We start from the raw sequence: 18,590 nt of genomic DNA on the forward strand, positions 1-18,590 counted from the left end.
GGGGCACATGTGGAAATAGACATCTGGTCAATTCCTTTTTTTATGACAGACTTGCTGTAGCATGTGTAATATAACAGAATCAAAAAATTGGGGCCAGACTTCCCAAAGTTCTCTATTGTCATTGTTAATTCAGAAATCAAAGAACCAAGGAAGGAAATGAGCAGTAGAAAATGTCGTGTACTTGTATGCATATGAAAATGCTCTACATATACACTTTAAAATGCAATTCTTTCTTTCAAATATGCTGTTTTATCTTTTTGAGAAACATTTTGTCTCTTAATGCTTTAACATTGATCTGCATTAAATTACCTATAATTAGTATCTCTTCCTATATAGTAGAAAAGATGATAACTGTAAAACTATTGTTATCTGAATAGGAGAAACGAGCCCTGGAGCGGAAGCTCTCTGAAATGGAGGAGGAGATGAAGGTATAAAAACTTCCTGACTTACTTGTTTTTCTCCCTACTGTATATAATAGTGATTTTTAGAGTGGCGTGTTGGGAACAGTCTTAGTCCTAAAATCATGTTGTTGAGTTAATATTTCACTGTAGTTCACAAACATACAGCTCTGCTGATATTGAGTAGCCATATGTTTCTCATGCTGGAAGCATCTTCCCTGAGGACTTCTGTTTTGCAAGCCATTTTACCTGTTCTATTTTTAAGTATGTCTTCTACAAGCCCCAGTTAAGCTCACTGTTATCCAGTATAAGGCTGATGAATTTGGTATGCACAAAAGCCTGTCTGTCATTTTACCTCTTTGGTTTCCCACTAAAACATACATAATTTGCACTAATTTTTGGAGTTTTTATTTTCATTGGTGGATAGCTTCCAGTGGTTGGGAAAGTGGGGACAGGTCTCCTGGTACCTCAGAAGTCTGCACTTGTCCCTCCATTTTATTTTTGTGTAAAATAAAATAATATTTACCAAAACCGGGGCTATGGGACCATAGTGTGGTCTTCAGGAGGCATATATACTCATCCCTGCTGTATACAATGCCTTGGATAGACTCAGGTTAATATACTGTATTGGTGGGAAGCCCTTACTTCCTAGCTGGTGGTTTCTTTTATTATGAAACTTGAAGTGAAGTCGGGTGGGATCAATTCAAGTGCCGTCTTCATGGTATAGCCATCTTCGCGGCTCCAAAGAAGATACCATGCTTTCATAGTTCTGCCCCAACCTTTAATTTACACATATTTGCACATATAAGTCTTCACTGATAGGTCATTTGCAGTGAATCGTGAGAACATCCAGTGTTTGGGGAAATGAATCTATGTGACCCATTCGTGAGATCAAGGCAAAATAAACTCACAAGCTAAGACAGGCTTCTATCCAAACTTTTAGGATGGGTACTAAAATGAGTATATTTCTTGTACTGAGACTCTCGTTTAGAAGCTTTGGCACTTTGTGGCAGTTTAGGAGAAAACATAAAAGAACAGCATTTCTTCTCGCTACCTCATTAAAGGCTTGCTTGAAGACTCAGTGGTAGAAATATAAATGCAAAAGAAAGCATCAAACTTCTAGTTTTCCTTTTGAAAGAGAACTCATATTTTGAAATTTGTTTTTGTTTTTTTGTTTTTGCCTGCCATTATTTCTTGTTAATGCATATACCACATGTTGTACTGCCCCACTGACCTAAAAATATTAAACTTACTTTGCAGTCCTATATTGGCTTATGCAGTATGCAAATGCTTCTTTTCTCAGAATGTGTCCTTATTTTTTAAAAAATTAGTCCACCATATGCTTATTTCCCTTTAATTTAAGAGGTAGCCATTCATAGATTGCTGTTTAAAATAAGAAATGTTACTGTGTCAAGAACAGGAACTGCTGAAATTTTGGAATCGTGGTGGTGAAAGCCATTTCCTCTTTTTTGGAGATGGGTCCAGTAATACCTCATAGTATTAAAAATTCTCAGATTTTTTTGTGTGTGAGTATGCAGTTTTTTAAAAAAGTTCTGATTTCAATTTCTATGGTATTCAAAACTCTTCATATATAATTGAAACCATATTCAGTGAGCTAACATTGTACTTGACAAAATTACTCATAAAAGGAAAAATGCAGCTCTTTAAAAAAAATAACTCCACACTAATGCTTGGTAAAGGTATGGAAATGCTATGTCTTTTCTTAATTGAAGTAATGTTTTAAAATAAATACAGTATTCATTATAATTCTGTTAGTAGTGTATGTATACATGTGAGAATACAGGCCATCTTCAGCATGTCTCTCTTGAATGGCATAAGTTTTATGCATTGTATGCCTTAATTCGAGCACTGCTTCTTAATATAGCCAAAGTCACCTTGAACTAACCAAGCGAATATGCATGCATCCTACTTTATTCTCTTCTGTACTGTTGTTACATTTGGGCTTAATACTTCTCCAGAAACCTCCTTTTGAATGTATGTTCTTGCAGGGTTGTATTGCAATTGTGTTTTTATGTTATTTTATTTTTATTTTGCTGACAACAATGGACTTGTAAGAAGATGCAGAAAGCTGAATTTGTTAGCATAAATGGTACCACTGGTTTCTCAGGATTGCTTGGTCATGGTGCTTCTGGCTTAACAGACAGAAATATCTCAGCTGTGTGAGATTAGTCAGTGTGAAATTTTCAGCACTTAAGCCTTCTAAATTATAGACAGGTGGGTTGTTATCGTTAATTTTCAATGATGAGCATTTAGTTTGCTCTCTGGATCTGTTGACCTTTTTGATCAGCAGATTCAACAGATTCCATTTTTATGAAATACATTTCGTGTAAACCTCTGAAGAACAAAATTAAAGCAGCACAGACCAGGTTCACCATATATTATAAGGACCTCTTTACAAAGAACTGTATGGCATTGTTCCATTATCCAGAAAGAGGCCACTAGGGGGCACTAGAGAGAGAAGGATAGTCTATTTTATGGAGTTGAAGAAGGAAAACCATTTTCCCCGTTTTTGCTGGTTATTCTCCTTTCCTACTTTACATTACAAAAACAAGGGTTGTATCCACAATGGAGACATGGATGGAGGGAATGACAGGAAAACATGGGGAAAGGGTTTAACTCCTTCAGCCCACCCTCCACCCCATAAAATGAACTAGCCTTCTCTCTCTTCGTGGCCTCTGCTTGGATAATGGAACAGTACCAAAGGTACACTTGGGAAGGATAAAGATAAGGACCAAGATCTATTGTATGTGCCTTGTAAAAAGTTTAAAAATAAATATTAAACATTGCTATCATATCTTACATACATAATGTCCTTTTACTGGATTTATTTATCAGTCCCATGGGTTTAGTATCAAATTCTCTTTTTTTTTAAAAAAAAAAAAACCAACTAAATAAGCTATATACATTCCCTGTTTCCCCGAAAATAAGACATCTCCTGAAAATAAGACCTAGTAGAGGTTTTGTTAAATAGCTAAATATAAGGCTCCCTCGAAAGTAAGACTTAGCAAAGTTTTTGTTTGGAAGCCTGCTCCCCCCTGGTGGCCGGAAGCTGCAATGTGGTCCATGCTGTACAAGTGGTCCAGGAACAGCCGTGGGAGAATCATTACAGTCTCCAGACAATGTGTGGGAACCAGGTACTTTACAGCCCTTATCTTTTGTGGCCCTGTGTGTGAGAGCCAGTATATTTATTATATACTGACAACTACTGTTCAGTATATAACAAATGTTCATTTATTTGTTCAACATTAATTGTGAATTCTTCTTCATGGAAAAATAAGACGTCCTCTGAAAATAAGATCTTGTGCATCTTTGGGAGCCAAAACTAATATAAGACACTGTCTTATTTTTGGGGAAACAAGTATCACCATTCGCTATCGGATGTATAGACAGCCATTCATCATGTATAGACAGCCATTCATCCGATAGCGAATGGTGATACTTGTTTTTATTAATTATAAGCCAAATGTGATGTTATTAATTGTAAATTGTTGTATTTCATCATTCTACTTTCACTTGACTTAGCCGATGGTTTGTTGACCAAAATAAAGGCTACTGACTGACTGACTGAATATAAGACACTGTCTTATTTTTGGGGAAACAGGGTATATGGATTAAGGTTCGGCCCTGAATAAACAACAACAAAGAGAATATCCAGTCTAAAGGATATTTTCCTATTACAGGTGTCATTTGCTCTACAGGAAGTTATAGGTTTCTTTTGAAAATTTAACTTTCTTTGGAAAATTTAACCTCAGTTATGTGTGTATTATGTATTGCTTTTGAAAGAAGGACACCTCCTCAGGAGGCAGATTCAGTGCCTCAGATATAATGCTGAAAATATGAATCAATTAAGATTTGCCTATTCCAGTTTTTATTTTATCTGTATTAAAAGGTAATAGCATAGGTGTTCCTTGGTTTTGCAAATAGTCTACTTTAAAAATATCTTCGGCAGATAGTAATCCTTTTAAAGGAGAATAAAACTCTCTTATTGGTGTACAAACAATTCTAAAACAGAAATTATGTCTATGCTTTGCATTTGCTCTTTATTACAGGGTTTTATTTCTTTTTCCTAACAGCTAAATGAGAGATACTCAGACCAGTATATAGAAGTGCCCTGATACACTTCTTAAATACACTTCTGATACATATCTTAAATGGCTTTAATTTGTAGGCTGCCTTAGGTCACAATTTTGAGGGAAAAACAGGTTATAACAGGTGGTGGTGGTGATGATGATACGTTTGCATCACTTAATTATCTGTTTCCAGATTGCTGCCACCTACAAGGTATGTGTTTATATCTAGAGGGAAGTTGTATATTTTAGGAAGTGCTTAGTGCTTGAACCATATGAGTTTGTTAAAAGGAGAAGCAGAAAGCAGTGTAGGCACTCATAGGTTTCCTGGATTGTAATGTTTCTCTGTTACGCAAGAATTCAGAGCATCTAATACGTGCATACAATTTCCCTTTCCACTTCAAATACTTCTGCGTATCAAGTTGAAGGTAATAGGTTTAATAGCAAGCTCTTTCGAAAAAGCAAGCCGCTTGTATTTTATAAAGTCATCTGGACCTTGATGAAGAGATCCGTAAATATACTAACTTCTCTATCAGCACCTTTCAGGTTAGATTTACTCGGCAACTCCTTGCAATGGAACTGCATATTGAATGGCCCAGATATGGTTTGCCAAAATTAACTCATCCCACTGCAGAACAATAATTTCTTATCTTTCTTACAGTGATATTTTTACAATTAAATTAAAAGTTTGGGCAGGTCCAAGTTTTAAACAAACAAATGCCTCGTGTGGCTTCTTTTTAGTTTCTCCAGTGCTTCAGTGTGTTGTCTGGCTTCTTCTGTACTTTCACTGCTTCCCACCTTTCATTGCTGCTCTCTTTTTTCTTGCTTGTCTGCCAAATTCATGTTTCTGTGCTGTTTTATATTCTCTGTTTTGTCTTTGTCTATCTCCTCCATGTCTCACTTTGCAGAACCTTCACCAGCTCAAACAGATTCACACTTTGAGACAGATGAATGAGCAGCTGCTGGCCGAAAACAGGGCTTTGACTCGGGTTGTAGCCAGGCTCTCACAGTCCGCTGAGCCCCCAGAGTCAGAAGAGCTATAGCATCTCCCCCTCCAGTTGATCTCACCTCTCCTTCCACTCTTTCAGGCAGGTCTTTGCTCTTGTTGTCTGTCCAAACCTATCCACAACCCTTTCCAAATACTTCCTAACCCTGTCAATTAAGAAGTGCGACACTCAAATAGCATTATGATAGTGGCTTCCTACATTGCTTATAAACTTTACGTTTCTAATCCCTATAAGGTACAGTCTTCATCTTGGAGGTACAGTTCTTGATTTACACAGTCACTTCTCTTCAGGTATGCATTTTGCCTATATAGGTTCTGCATCAGACTATGATTTGGCATAATGATGATTTTATTAAGACTTTGCCTGGATAAGGGGCAAATGAAAAAGAATAGAACAAAGATGCAAAATCCATCTGCCTGTTTGTCATACAGTATGTTAGAACAATGCCATTCTGAAGTTGAGCATTATAGGAGTTTAAAATACTATTCAAATATATGTAAGAGACCAAACTTGGAACACATGTCTTATTAATAATAGTGGACATAGCATGGTAATCACATTTGGAATATGATAGAGGAAATACAGTACAGTCCAAATACAGATTTGTAACTGAATGCAGAGTTGGACATGGTTTGTATTCTAACTGTGTCAACTTGTAAAAGATTTCTTAGTTATGTGAATAAGACAGGAATCAATAAGTACAAAGGTCCAAATAATCTGTTATGAGGTTCTATAGCTTTCATGATTTCATAGATAAGTAAGCATGTAGACATTTAGACACACACATATATCCTTTATATATAGGATAACATCTTATGTAAAATAATATGTTACCAGAAGTACTCCCTCTTTAATGTCAGTGTCAGCAAAAGTACCCAATGTGAGTCAGGTCCCATATCGATTTTCTTTCAGGTCTGACTGCATTACTAAGCAAAATTTTTCGAAACATTAAAAAACAAATTTCATAGATGAAAATACAGATTTGTTAAAGTCTAAACTAAGAAAGAGTTTTAAAATATGTGAAATGAAAAAAAATGAAATCAATTAAAAACCTTTTTTGTCAAAATACTATATACATTGTTACAAATTTAAAGAACAGGGAACTGCTTAAGATTTTTGAAAAGCTATTTTTCTTCATAGTGACATGTCTTCACTGGTTTTCAGCATAGACAATACCATGATTATTCTGTTTTGCCTTTTCTTTAAATAAAATAATGCATGGCTTCATTGAGGATATGAATATTGAGATGTAAGGATGCTTTGAAGAATCCTTTAATAAAGGTTGGGTTCCTCTCAACTGGAGAGGAGGGGAAAGGCACCCTCCCCCACAAAAAAAAAAAACCCAACAAATTATGCCAGGAAAATGATACATTCATCTTAGGACCTCCATAAGTCAGAAATGACTTGAAGGCACACAATAACTAGATGTTAAGGATATGTGTTTTTAATTAGTATCTTCAGTTACTGATTTTTTTTGTGAGGCATCTAAAATGGATTGGGGTCATGTGGGCTCAACATGTCTCTTTGTGAGCCCAGTGCAGGTACTCTGACTTTCCTCTCATTAAAGAAGAGAACCTCCTGGAAAAAAATTAACTGAAAATAGTTTTTAAAAAACCTGTTGAAAATGCCCTGTAAATGGATTTTCTTACTCTTTGGGCCCACACTCCAAAACTGCAGGAGCCCACCTCCCTTGGCCCTAAAGGTGATTAAAGGTGACTAGCAGTGACCAAAACATTAGCTGTGGCATCATAATGATGTTTACCAGAATTCAGTAGAGCTCCAAAATATGGTGGGGAGCTTCTTTGGGCTCCAAAGTCTGCCACTGTTGAAAGGAAGAAGGGCCAAAGCAAGCTGCTCCTTAATTCTTCATAATTTTACATATTATTGCAGCAGGATCTAGTTAATATTATTTGTGTTGGCAATCCCTTCCAGAACACCAAAATTAGATAAAGGCAAGATCATTATCTTCTTAAGGAGAACATGAATAAATATTGATATTTAATATTGTAAAGTATAACTCTCTAGCGCTGAGGTACTGTTAAATGTTTTCATTCCTCCTACTGGACTTCAAAAGAACTTTTAAATACTGTCCATTGTGATATAATAGTTGAAGATGCTTATATATTTATAATGATTTGACAACTTATTTGCTGGTGCTTTATGCTTTCCTGTCAGGTATTTTATAAAACCCTTTTGTTTGATCCCTTTTGGCTTAGCATGTTAAGTCTTGTAATTCCAGACTCCAAAATAGTCCCTTTTTCCTCATTTCATTCACCAAGGCAAGAACCATGAAGTTGTATTCTCCTCATTTGACTGAAACAACACTAAGGAACAGATTTTTGTACGAGATGCTAAACAAATCACTTTAACAGTATGATGGTCATTCAGCAAAACTGCTATGTTCATCCCATCTCAGTTTTTGTGTTTTGCTTGAATTCATTTAAAAGAAATTTTATGGTAAATCCTGCAATAAACACTTGGGGAAACAAGTTGGAGATATATTGTTCAGCGTAATTCCACATTATTTTGTTCTTCCTTGTTTCCTCCTCAAAATTTGGGGATGCAACTCTTTGTTTTAGCCCAGTGTGGAGCAACAATCCTTCAAACTGGCTCTGGCTCCTCGCATGTTCCACAGGTAGAGCTTTCAACCTGTCAATCATCCTTATTACCCTAAATAGGAGGACCAGTCTCACCTTCCCTGTTCTGTCCTCCTTCAGCTCAGATCAGGATAAGGCTTTAGAGCCCCATCTAACATGTGATTCATAATAATCATCATCATCATCATCATCATCATCATCATCATCATCTTTATTTATACCCTGCCACCACCTCCCCGATGGGGACTCGGAGCGGCTTACATGGGGCCAAGCCCAGGACAACATATTGCAGCAATAAAATCAGAACATAAACAACAAACAACAACAACATCATCAAAGTACATTTGATAACTTAATTTGATAATTGATAACTGAATTTGAGGATTTTATCGATTGGTTTCAACAACTATCTGTCTGTACAGTACTACCCTTATGGAAATAGCTTGATTCTGTTCTCTTGGCCTTTGTTACCCTATTGAGGTTGGTCTGTTTCACCTGCCTAAATTATTATAATCATAACAGCAATTGTTAATCTCGAGGTGGTGGCCTTTTCTGAGGATATTTGTTAAGATATTTTTCTTCTTTTTCTCTTCTAAGAGGAATCTATTCTATTTTCCAACTTGCCACCCTAGCGGGAATGATGTGTTATGTAATGGATCACACATGTAGTTTTGATCTCTCCTCTAATGAGGAGTCTGGGGTGACTGGACAATGGCTGGGGCACAGTTTGCCTGTGCCCATGAGAAGGGCTGACCTCCCCTCACTGTTAGCTCGGATTCCTCCTTCTGATTGACTGAGAGGCCTCTCTCAATGGTGGATTTGGGGGCAGCATGAAAAGTTAGGTCCCAACATGTTTCTTGATGGAAAATTGGGGATGGTTCTTTTTTTTTGGGGGGGGGGTGCTTTTGGCAAAAAGAAAGTTCCAAAATTTACTACATTTGACCATTTTCTTTGGAAGACCAAGATTTGTCAAGACATTCTCTTGTGACAAAGACATGAAAATGTATGTGTATTTTTACATTTCCAATTCTCAGTGGCAACTGGTTTCAAATATATTTATACACAACTGGTTTCAAATATATTTATACACAATTTCTGATACTTAAGAGATGTACAAGGTTTTCTCAAATCCGTGTTGATAAATAGGTACTCCTTGTACTCTCATCTCAGTTATGTTCTCTATCATTTCCTCCTCCCAAGCTTGCCTAAGCTTTTTTCAGTATCCTCCATCACACCAAACCCTTGGTAATTTCCCTCAATATAGGTCAACCGATAGGAATTTGTATGAGGTTGGTACAACCGAAAGAATGCTGAAGGGCTTCAGACGCAGGCTGTCATCATTAAGAGCATGCTGCATCTTGCCCATGTTAGTAAAGTCCTATGAATTCCAAACATTATCAGCACCCAGAATAGGTGGTCTGGTGTGTTTCTTCCCAGAATTGCATGGCCTTTCTATATATTCAATAACAACACTTCATACTCTGAAATTTATATGTATATGACAAGTTAAAAAGAATCCAGCTACTTTTGTGAATGAGTTGTCATTCAAATATTTAAAAACCATGCTTTACACATTGTGATTTGGGAGCCTGTATTTAATATGAAAAACTGTTGATAGGAGATTACTAAAAACCACCATTACCAAGTCCATTTTATGAACTTCCACTTGCTGAACCACTCTTTGTGGAGGATGCAGCTAAAATGAGGCATTCCTTGGTGCCTTTTAAGAGTAGATTTTTTAATTTACATAAATACTATATTCTTGAGCAAAATGTCTCCTCGTTGTTTTTACTTACATATGAAAAGGATAGGAATATTATGTTCTTTTTATTATATTCTTTTTTGTTTTTTAAATATGTATGTTTGCGTGTATGTGCGACCCCCCCCCCTTTGTTGTTGTTGTTTTTTGTTTGTTTGTTTGGACATTCTGTATTGTTGTTGTTCTATTTAATTTATGTGAAAAACAATAAAATAATTTTAAAAAATGAAAAGGATAGGAATAGATGCATGAAAAAGGAGCAAAAAAAATCCACTTGACCAGATTCTTAATTGTATTTGTTTTTAGTTTATAGTTGTGATTTTGATTTTACACATTAAAAACAGGATATCTGAAGCTATGCACATTTTTGGAACTGTGCAACTTTCCTCAAGGATTAAACGTGAGAGAGATCTGTCTTGCATGGGAATTGTGCTTGAAAGCACAATACACAAAAGCAAGGACATTTCCTAAACTAAATTGAAAGTAAAATCATTGGGGTAGCACAATCAAGGATGATAGACCTTTCCAGTTGTGCTAGAGTACAATAATTCTCCATTTATTTGTGTTTTATAGTACTTACACGGTATATTTCCTTGCCCTATGCATTTTGAGAAGTGTGAAATGTAACCAAACATAATAACTTGAGTAGCTGCTACTTTGTATATTTGATAAATGTTTCTTGTTGTAGATGTGTGTGTGTATTCTCAGCACATATATTTTTGTTCACCCAAGTTGCCTGCCTCTCAGAGAAAATAATTTTGAATAACTAAATACAATTTTTCTGCTGTTTTGTAGCTATGTATTTTTCTCCCAAGGAATTTGTGATTACTGAAATATTTTGACACTTTATCATGTCTTTGAATAGGTTTTGGCAGAGCTGAAGTCAGACAATCAGCGACTGAAAGATGAAAATGGAGCACTCATTCGGGTCATCAGTAAACTCTCCAAGTAGTATGTTGACCCAGGGACAGACGTAAAGATGACATTTCTGTGCACAAGCTGCCACCTGCTTCTGATCTTCCTGTTGAAAGAACTGCTGGCATTTCAGATATGGATCAGCTGACCACACATACTTCTTGCACTTGGCTGGGCATTCCCATATTGCACAGTGCTTATCCTCTCCTATGCGCCAAGACATGACATATCCCACACACAGTCACACACTCTTTCTCTCTCTTTATTATTTTTAGAATGTTGATGTTATTCATTCAGAAAGACAAACACTGGATTGGCACTCTATGAGATGCCTGAAGAATCTTCTGTATGCTCCATGCCCGTCCATGATAACCTGAGATAAAGAAGCAACTACTGTAATAAAGAAACGACCCAACACGTCTTAAGATACTGCCTTGGCGTAGGAATAGAGTGGAACTGAGAATTGTCATTGAGGATTACTCAATGTCTCTTCTGGAATTTGGGAAACTGCAATCTGAATGCCATAAGAACTTATTTCTCTGGGAGTCTGACAACATTTTTTCAGCTTTGGAGAGTCATGTTTTTCACATGTCTCAATCGCTGACAGATTTATTTAATGTAATATTTTAAGTTTAATTGAATAGTGAAGACCTATAAATGGTTCTTCCTTTGGTTTTGCTTCACCTTTGTGGCCCTCAACTTGCTTCCTGCTGTTGCCTTCCATGGTTGCCTTCTCTGGTACTATTGAATAATGGTGTGGTCTTATAACCCCTGCATTCTGTGGCTAATACTTTGTCCCATTTGTTCAAGATTTTTAGCAGAACCGGTGAACCAGAAAACTTCACTTACTCAGTTTCCAGTTGTATGACATACCCTTGCACAAGACGCCAGTGTACCTTTTTTTAAATAGCAAAATGCTCATTTTTATGTGAAGTAATTATGTTGCATGAAAAGCTCTACAAAATACCTGGGCAAATGAAGTGATGATTATTATCATTTTTAATGGGTGCAAAAGCAACTGAAGATGTACATCTTCTCCTTTGTTAAAGAAGAAGATTGATGAATAGAGGTGCTCATCCCTTGAGGGAAATGACCCTCAGTTTGCATGGAAGGTCTGGATAAAAAATACCATGTAATGTTTGAGAATCTTAATATAGTGATCATTTTCACAGTTATAAAACACAAATGAGCCTGCTTTTAATAAGGACATTATCTACAAGATATAAATAGTTTAAAAACATGTTTTGTTTGTCCTGGAAATATTCAGATTCTCAGAATATAGCTGCTTCAGACACTCTGCTCTTCTGACTTCTGCGAAAAACTACATTTCACTTGCAAATCCTATTTTTTAAAATTCCTGCCAATAATGTGACCCTATACCAGTAGGGTTGTTCTGTTTTCTTTCTTGTTTCTTTTTCTCTTAAAGCATGATATCAATTTCATATAGTTCTGACCTAGATTTAGGCAATTATCATGTCTGGTTAGAAAGGAACCTTTGTTATCTGAATACAGTCACTCATTATTAGGTAAATAGCAGCAATACAGGCTTTTCTGTCAATATTTCTCAACATTTGATCATCATCTTCTTTTAGATTTTCCATATTTGTACATAGGTTCCTCTCATTTTCCACCAGCTAAGAATAGAATCCTATTAAGACTGAGATATCAGTTCCTCTGGACTAAGCTGCTTTGTAAAGACAGAGATTTCAGATTCTATTATTATGAACAGGTTTGAGCTTGCTTCTCTTTGAATAGAAAGAAAATATACCCTGAGTTATAAGCAGTACTTGCTTTTTGGTTTGTTTGGTCTGACATTTTGTCATATTTCGAACAGCATCAGAATGGATCAGTTATCTGTTACAAATCCATATACTTTACTGATACTACATCTGATAGTCTTTTATTGCTCAGTTGATTTCATATCTGTATGTAGCTGGGATTGGTGGTGATTTGGTTTTCCTGCTCTATATATTTAAACAATCTGCAACTCCTGCATGCACTGATCTTTCTGCAAGTGATACCTTTCAGCTCTAGGGCATAGTAGGTTGCTAATCCTGCTGCTTTTGCATGAGCAAGGAATTCTCTATGGATCCTTTTCAGACCCTACCATGAAAGGTCAATTAACCGAAAAGAAGAAAACGGCATCTAGTGCTTGTAATTTATTCTACTGTGATTCCTGCATTCCATTATTGCCACCACTTACCAAGATGTAATAGATTCAGTGACTCTCAAGTTCTAATGTACATAACCTTAAAATTGAAATCTGTGATATTTGATACAGCAGGATGAGTAGTGCCATATTGAAGTCAAGACTTTTAGTTAGAATGTCATACATATTCTTGAATTTTTCTTGGGTTGAAAACTTGGTGAATAAATCAATTCCTTTGACTTGATTTACAAGCCTAAACATTGCTTGTAACAGCCTACCAAAAATGGAGAATCAGATCATGCTTATGACAAATGCTGGTAGTCATATGTCATTCAGTTTAATGTCGGAGGTCGCATTTTGATACAATTTTCATTATTTTAACTATTTGCTTTGGTTACTTTAATAGAAAGCCAAAGCTTCTCCAGATCAATTATTAGGAGTTTTGGAGATCCGCACTGAAGTGAATGAAGGTATGGACAAACGAGGAAATATCTAACTAGTTTCCATTTTGGAACAAAAGAATATATCTTTAATCATGCTGTGAAATTAGTTGTAGGTTCTGGATTATTTGGAAGCTGATTTGGACAAAATAGGCAGCTATGGCTTTCTGGGTTAATCATGGTTCAAACAAAAGGATTGTGAATGTGTGTGCAAAGGCCCATTCGTATCTTAGCCTGTGGTTTTAATAGTGGAATAAACTTTACTGAAGAATTCAGGACAGAGTACTCATGCTGAATCTGTTTTTAATAAAATAAAATAAAAATACAACTACTGAATAATGTTTCTTTCCTGATGTATTATACTACTATGTTTTAATGCACACATGGGTTTTATATAATGTTATTATTGTGCAGTCTGCTGGAACATTCTCTGCATAAAATGAATATTATGTAAGAAAGACGTTGGAAGTTTTAGTCTGCAACAAGAGAGCTTTCAGCCATGTGGATACTGGAGGCTTTTCTGTATAATCGAAAGTGGACCCTTCTCCTGACTACTGTCTTACTTTTGCAGGTAATGTACATTTCAAGATGTATCTGCATATCAAAGATCTTAAAGACTTCTGTCACATCTATGTAGATTTTTTCAATGCAGTTTGATTTAAAAGGTATAGCTTCAAGTAAGGTGGAAACAGGAGTTGGTTTTACTACTTACAGTTGAGAAAGCTTGAAGTTTTAATGGGACCATTGTTGGTCAAATGAAAGTTTTAGATGAAGTAGAGACATTCAAAATGGGCTGACTTCAGGGAAGCAAATGCAAATACGAAAGAAATCTTGAGAGCTAAAATTTGTTTGATAGGATTTTTTACTGTGTACCTTAAAGTTTGGTGACATTTGGTGACTTTTAGGCAATCATGTCACAAGATTTTCTTGTCAAGATGTGTTCAGAGGACTTTGCTTTTCTCTAAGACTTAGAAAGTTTGACATGTCTAAGGTTCCCAGTGGATTTCCATGCCTGAGCAGATATTTGATTGCTATGTTTTAGTAATATAAAAGAGCCAGTAGTATGAAAGAACTCTTAAGAATGGTTTGAAAAAGCACCTCAAATTGGAGAAACAAACGTAATGCACTTACTTCCAAATTCACAGTTGAATTTGGAAGTAAGCCTCATATTCTCACAGTGCAACATCTGGCTGTAAGACTAGCCATGCTACTATTTGCCAGTAAACCATATATATGTTAAAGGATACTATAGCACCTTTGAGACTGAGTAAAGCAACTTCAAGGGGAAATAATAATAAAAAAAAAACCAGAGTTGGGATATATCCAGATTGAACAGGGTCAGTGGTTTTATGGCACACTGCAGGTATTAGAATACTCATTAATACTCATGGGGATCTTACTCATTTTATCACAGTTCCTTTCTGGTTCCTTGCCAGCAGCATGCTATATTGCAAGGACCCCCCCCCCCCCCCCGCCCCTCCCTCACACACACATACACACCATTCTTATAAGTATCTATATATACATCTTGGCTTAAGGCAGCATTTTTCCTTCCACCTCTGTCCTTTAATAATCATCAACATTGTTAAAACTTAACGTGCCACGCCATCATCATATCCACAGGCTTTGTATGTCTATTATTGTTCACACATGCAACATGCACTTTCATGGGTCTAAATGTTATTTTCTAGGCATTTCACTCCATTTATGAAAACATATGTTCAAAACTTCTTTTAGTCTCAGAAGTGCTACAGGATCCCTTTCCATACCAATTCAAGGTAACATGGCTGTGTCTTAATTGTATCATATGTAATCCTTGCCCTTATTTGAATACACAGAGACTAACATTTGCTTTTCATTAGGGAAGGGCAAATTCTTGACTGAACTAATGGAATGATAATGGTCAAGGTAAAATAAATATTCCAATATTCCTTAATATGTGAGTGTATATGATAGATAAGCCAGCATAATGTAGTGGGTTGAAGGCTGGGCTATGGAGACTAGAGTTTGAATCCCCACTCAGCTATCGAAACTCACTAAGTGTCCTTAGGCAAGTCACACTCTGTCAGGGATACAAAAGCAAAGCTCTCTGATCAAGTCTTGCCAAGAAACCACTGTGATAGGTTCACATTGGAAAAAATTCAAAGGCACACAACATGTGATAGAGTAGAGATCTCATCCAATAAGTCTAATATATTCCTTTATCCACATACTTGCTGCATTAGAGCCTGAAAATTTCTGAAAAATTGATTTGATCATGCAGCTCAGTAACATACCTTATCAGGACACACACACACATCCACCAAAATTAGTTCTTTGTGAAAAGAACCAATGTGCTTTAGAAGAACTTTCGTAGTTCCAGTACAGATTCATAAGCAGGTCCTTCTAAGTTGTTTGAGTGTTTATTAGTAACTGAAAGGAATTTTGTTTTGGTAGGACTTTGTGCAAATAAAATAGATTGCAGGCGCCCCCCTCCCCCTTTGTCCCTGATGTTTGTGGTTTGCACTCACACTGTTGCAGCTTTTTATACTCTTGGTGTTTATGATCACACTTTTCTTGTTCACACATGTTCTTGACTTTCCACACACCACCTAATGCACTACCATATTAGCTCCTGGTGCTCTGGGCAACATCTCAATTTGAAGTCCGGCATTCTAGATGCATGTTTCCTTCCAGGGGCATTTTTAGGTTGGTTTCAAACTTGCTAAATCTCCAGGGTGTTTTCCTTGAATGATTTGTGTTTGAATTCACATTCACCTTCACATTTGAAATCTTTGTGTGGTTCTGCTAAAGGCAGCATATTCCTAGGAGGGTTTTTACCAAGATAACTCCTTAGACACTCACAGGTGAGGTCAACCCATCTCCCAAGAGATTCCCATCTCCTCTGATGTTCTCTCTTTTCTGGGACAAATTGTACCCTTGCTGAATGCAATTTATAGTGTGTTGGCGCTAAAACCACTGAAGTAACAGCAAGGCCGAGCCATTGTCATAAGATCTGTTGTGCTTCTTCTCACTCCATTTTAGTTCATGCTGTTATGGTATCTGTTAACAAGTCCTCTGCAAATGGTAACTCTTGGAAAAGAAAGGTGTTCAGCTGTTGGCTTGCTAATTTCCATTTGCAAGTGTTCTGTTCCTGCCTGTTTTAAGGAGAGGTTTACCTATCTTTGTAAATATGCTACTTGGAGAAAAGACAAGCCTGTGAGTGATGGAAAAGAATGTATTTTTATGCAACTTTTGAGTGGCCTTTCAAATTGAGATGAATGATTTTGTTTTCCTGATTGTTATATAGTATTCTAAGTATATGTTTGAAAATTTGAGAATATTCACATCTATGATGCTTGTAAACACAAACAGTATTTATAAATGAATAAAGTAAGTGCTTTAACGCTGAGTCTGTCTTAAATAACAAATAGATTTTTTTTCTAGCAGATGAAAAATCTCACTTTCATCAGGTCTTTGGCAGAAAGTATAAGTTTTGCCATCTTTTCTCCTAATCTGATTGTAATAGTTAAAGGGCTGGTTACATTGGGGGGCTCAAATAGGAAAACTTAGGCCAAGATTGAAAATGCAGTTGTCCCTTGGTATCCCCCATGGCTTGGTTACAGGACACTATGTGAATATCAAAATATGGATGCTCAATTTCTATTATCTATCTTATCTATCTATCTATCTATCTATCTATATAAATGCTCTGTGCATAATGAGTACCTTAAAAACAAAAGAACCAATAAACGAAATCACACCAAATTTGACAACAAAACGTCTCACTACACAAGGAGTGACCATCACTCAAAAAATTATGATTTTGTCATTTAGGAGTTGTAGTTACTGGGATTTATAGTTCACCTATAATCAAAGAGCATTCTGAACTCCACCAACAATGGAATTGAACCAAACTTGGCACACAGGACTCCCCTGACTAACAGAAAACATTAGAAGGGTTTGGTGGGCAATGACCTTGAGTTTTGGAGTTGTAGTTCACCTATATCCAGAGAGCACTGTGGACTCAAACAATGATGGATCTGGACCAAACTTGGCATGAATATCCCATATGCCCAAAAATGAACACAGATGAAGTTTAGAGGAAATAGACCTTGACATCTGGGAGTTGTAGTTACTTGAATTTATAGTTCACCTACAATCAAAGAGCATTCTGAACCCCACCAACGACAGAATTGGGGCAAACTTCCCACACAGAACCCCCATGACCAACAGAAAATTCTTAAGGCCATCCAGTCTAATTCCCTTCACTAGGGCAAGGAAACGTAATCAGAGCCCTCCTGACAAAGAGCCATCCAGCCATATATATATATAGATAGATATGATACACAGAGATATAGTATCATAGATTTGAAAGGGACCCTTAAAGAAGGACAATACGTTGCATGTTCCAGAATAGGCAAACCAGACAATCTCTACATTAACACTGACAGAAACAGCAAGAAATACTATTTACTCACAAGTAGAAAGACATTACATATATTAGAAATCAACACCTCATTATTTTCCAGATCACCAGACAGCCACAGCAACGCGTGGCAGGGGACAGCTAGTATATAATAGTATTGTAAAATAGTATCCCTTATATAAAATGGCAAAATCTAGAAATAATAAAATCTATATTTTATTAGAAGGCAGATGACACTGACTCTGGGTATTGGGTATTGTGCTACAATTCTAACAAAGGATTTTCCATAATAAAAGTGATCATCCCTTGCATGGCTTGGAAACAGCAGAGAATACTGAACAGAATTGATTGAGTGAAAGCAACTTCTCTGCGCAGTTCTGCTTGTGACTATAGAAACTAGAAGCAACCAAAAAGAATGCCACAGGATCTCATGCTGAGTTGTAGGACATAAATCTAGTTGTAGTTGTTAATAGTATCACTAGAAGGATGCATTGTTACTATCCCTGATCTAGAGTTAAACCCCATAATGACATTAGCATGTTGAGGCAGTTCAGTAATGAAAACTCACATCAATAAACTAGAAAAATATATTTTTTAAAAAGTCAACTAACGATGTACACTGAAGAAAATACAGACTGGACATGAGAGAATACATCATCTCAAAATAGTTTTAATCATGTATTTCTTTGTATATAATTTTAAAAATGTATGTTTTGGAACATTGTAAACAACCATAATTAACTTGTGAATCAAGTTAACAGAGGACTTCCTACATGCAGCTCTTATTCCTAGGTGGATAGCGCACCAGCTCCCGTAGTGAATGCTCACT

The 18,590-nt window shown here is 36.4% G+C and overlaps 1 protein-coding gene across 14 annotated transcripts in view; it reads left to right on the forward strand.

Annotated features, from left to right (window-relative positions):
* The window catches only part of PPP1R12B (protein phosphatase 1 regulatory subunit 12B), a 126,158-nt gene extending 109,420 nt beyond the window's left edge, over positions 1 to 16,738 (forward strand). For 7 of the 14 annotated variants that reach the window (XM_067468105.1, XM_067468107.1, XM_060772531.2 and 4 more), the window contains 3 exons: positions 378 to 428; positions 5,395 to 5,574; positions 10,715 to 10,796. In XM_067468105.1, coding sequence (XP_067324206.1) covers positions 378 to 428; positions 5,395 to 5,529 — 186 coding nt within the window. In that variant the 3' untranslated portion in view covers positions 5,530 to 5,574; positions 10,715 to 10,796. Of the gene's footprint in view, positions 1 to 377; positions 429 to 5,394; positions 5,575 to 5,727; positions 5,784 to 10,714 lie in introns of those variants that run through there. The other 7 variants (XM_060772528.2, XM_060772529.2, XM_060772539.2 and 4 more) reach the window with 3 other exon arrangements.
* The last annotated feature ends 1,852 nt before the right edge of the window (positions 16,739 to 18,590 follow it).

This window comes from Anolis sagrei, chromosome 4 (genome assembly GCF_037176765.1).
Source record: "Anolis sagrei isolate rAnoSag1 chromosome 4, rAnoSag1.mat, whole genome shotgun sequence".
NCBI lineage: Eukaryota > Metazoa > Chordata > Lepidosauria > Squamata > Dactyloidae > Anolis > Anolis sagrei.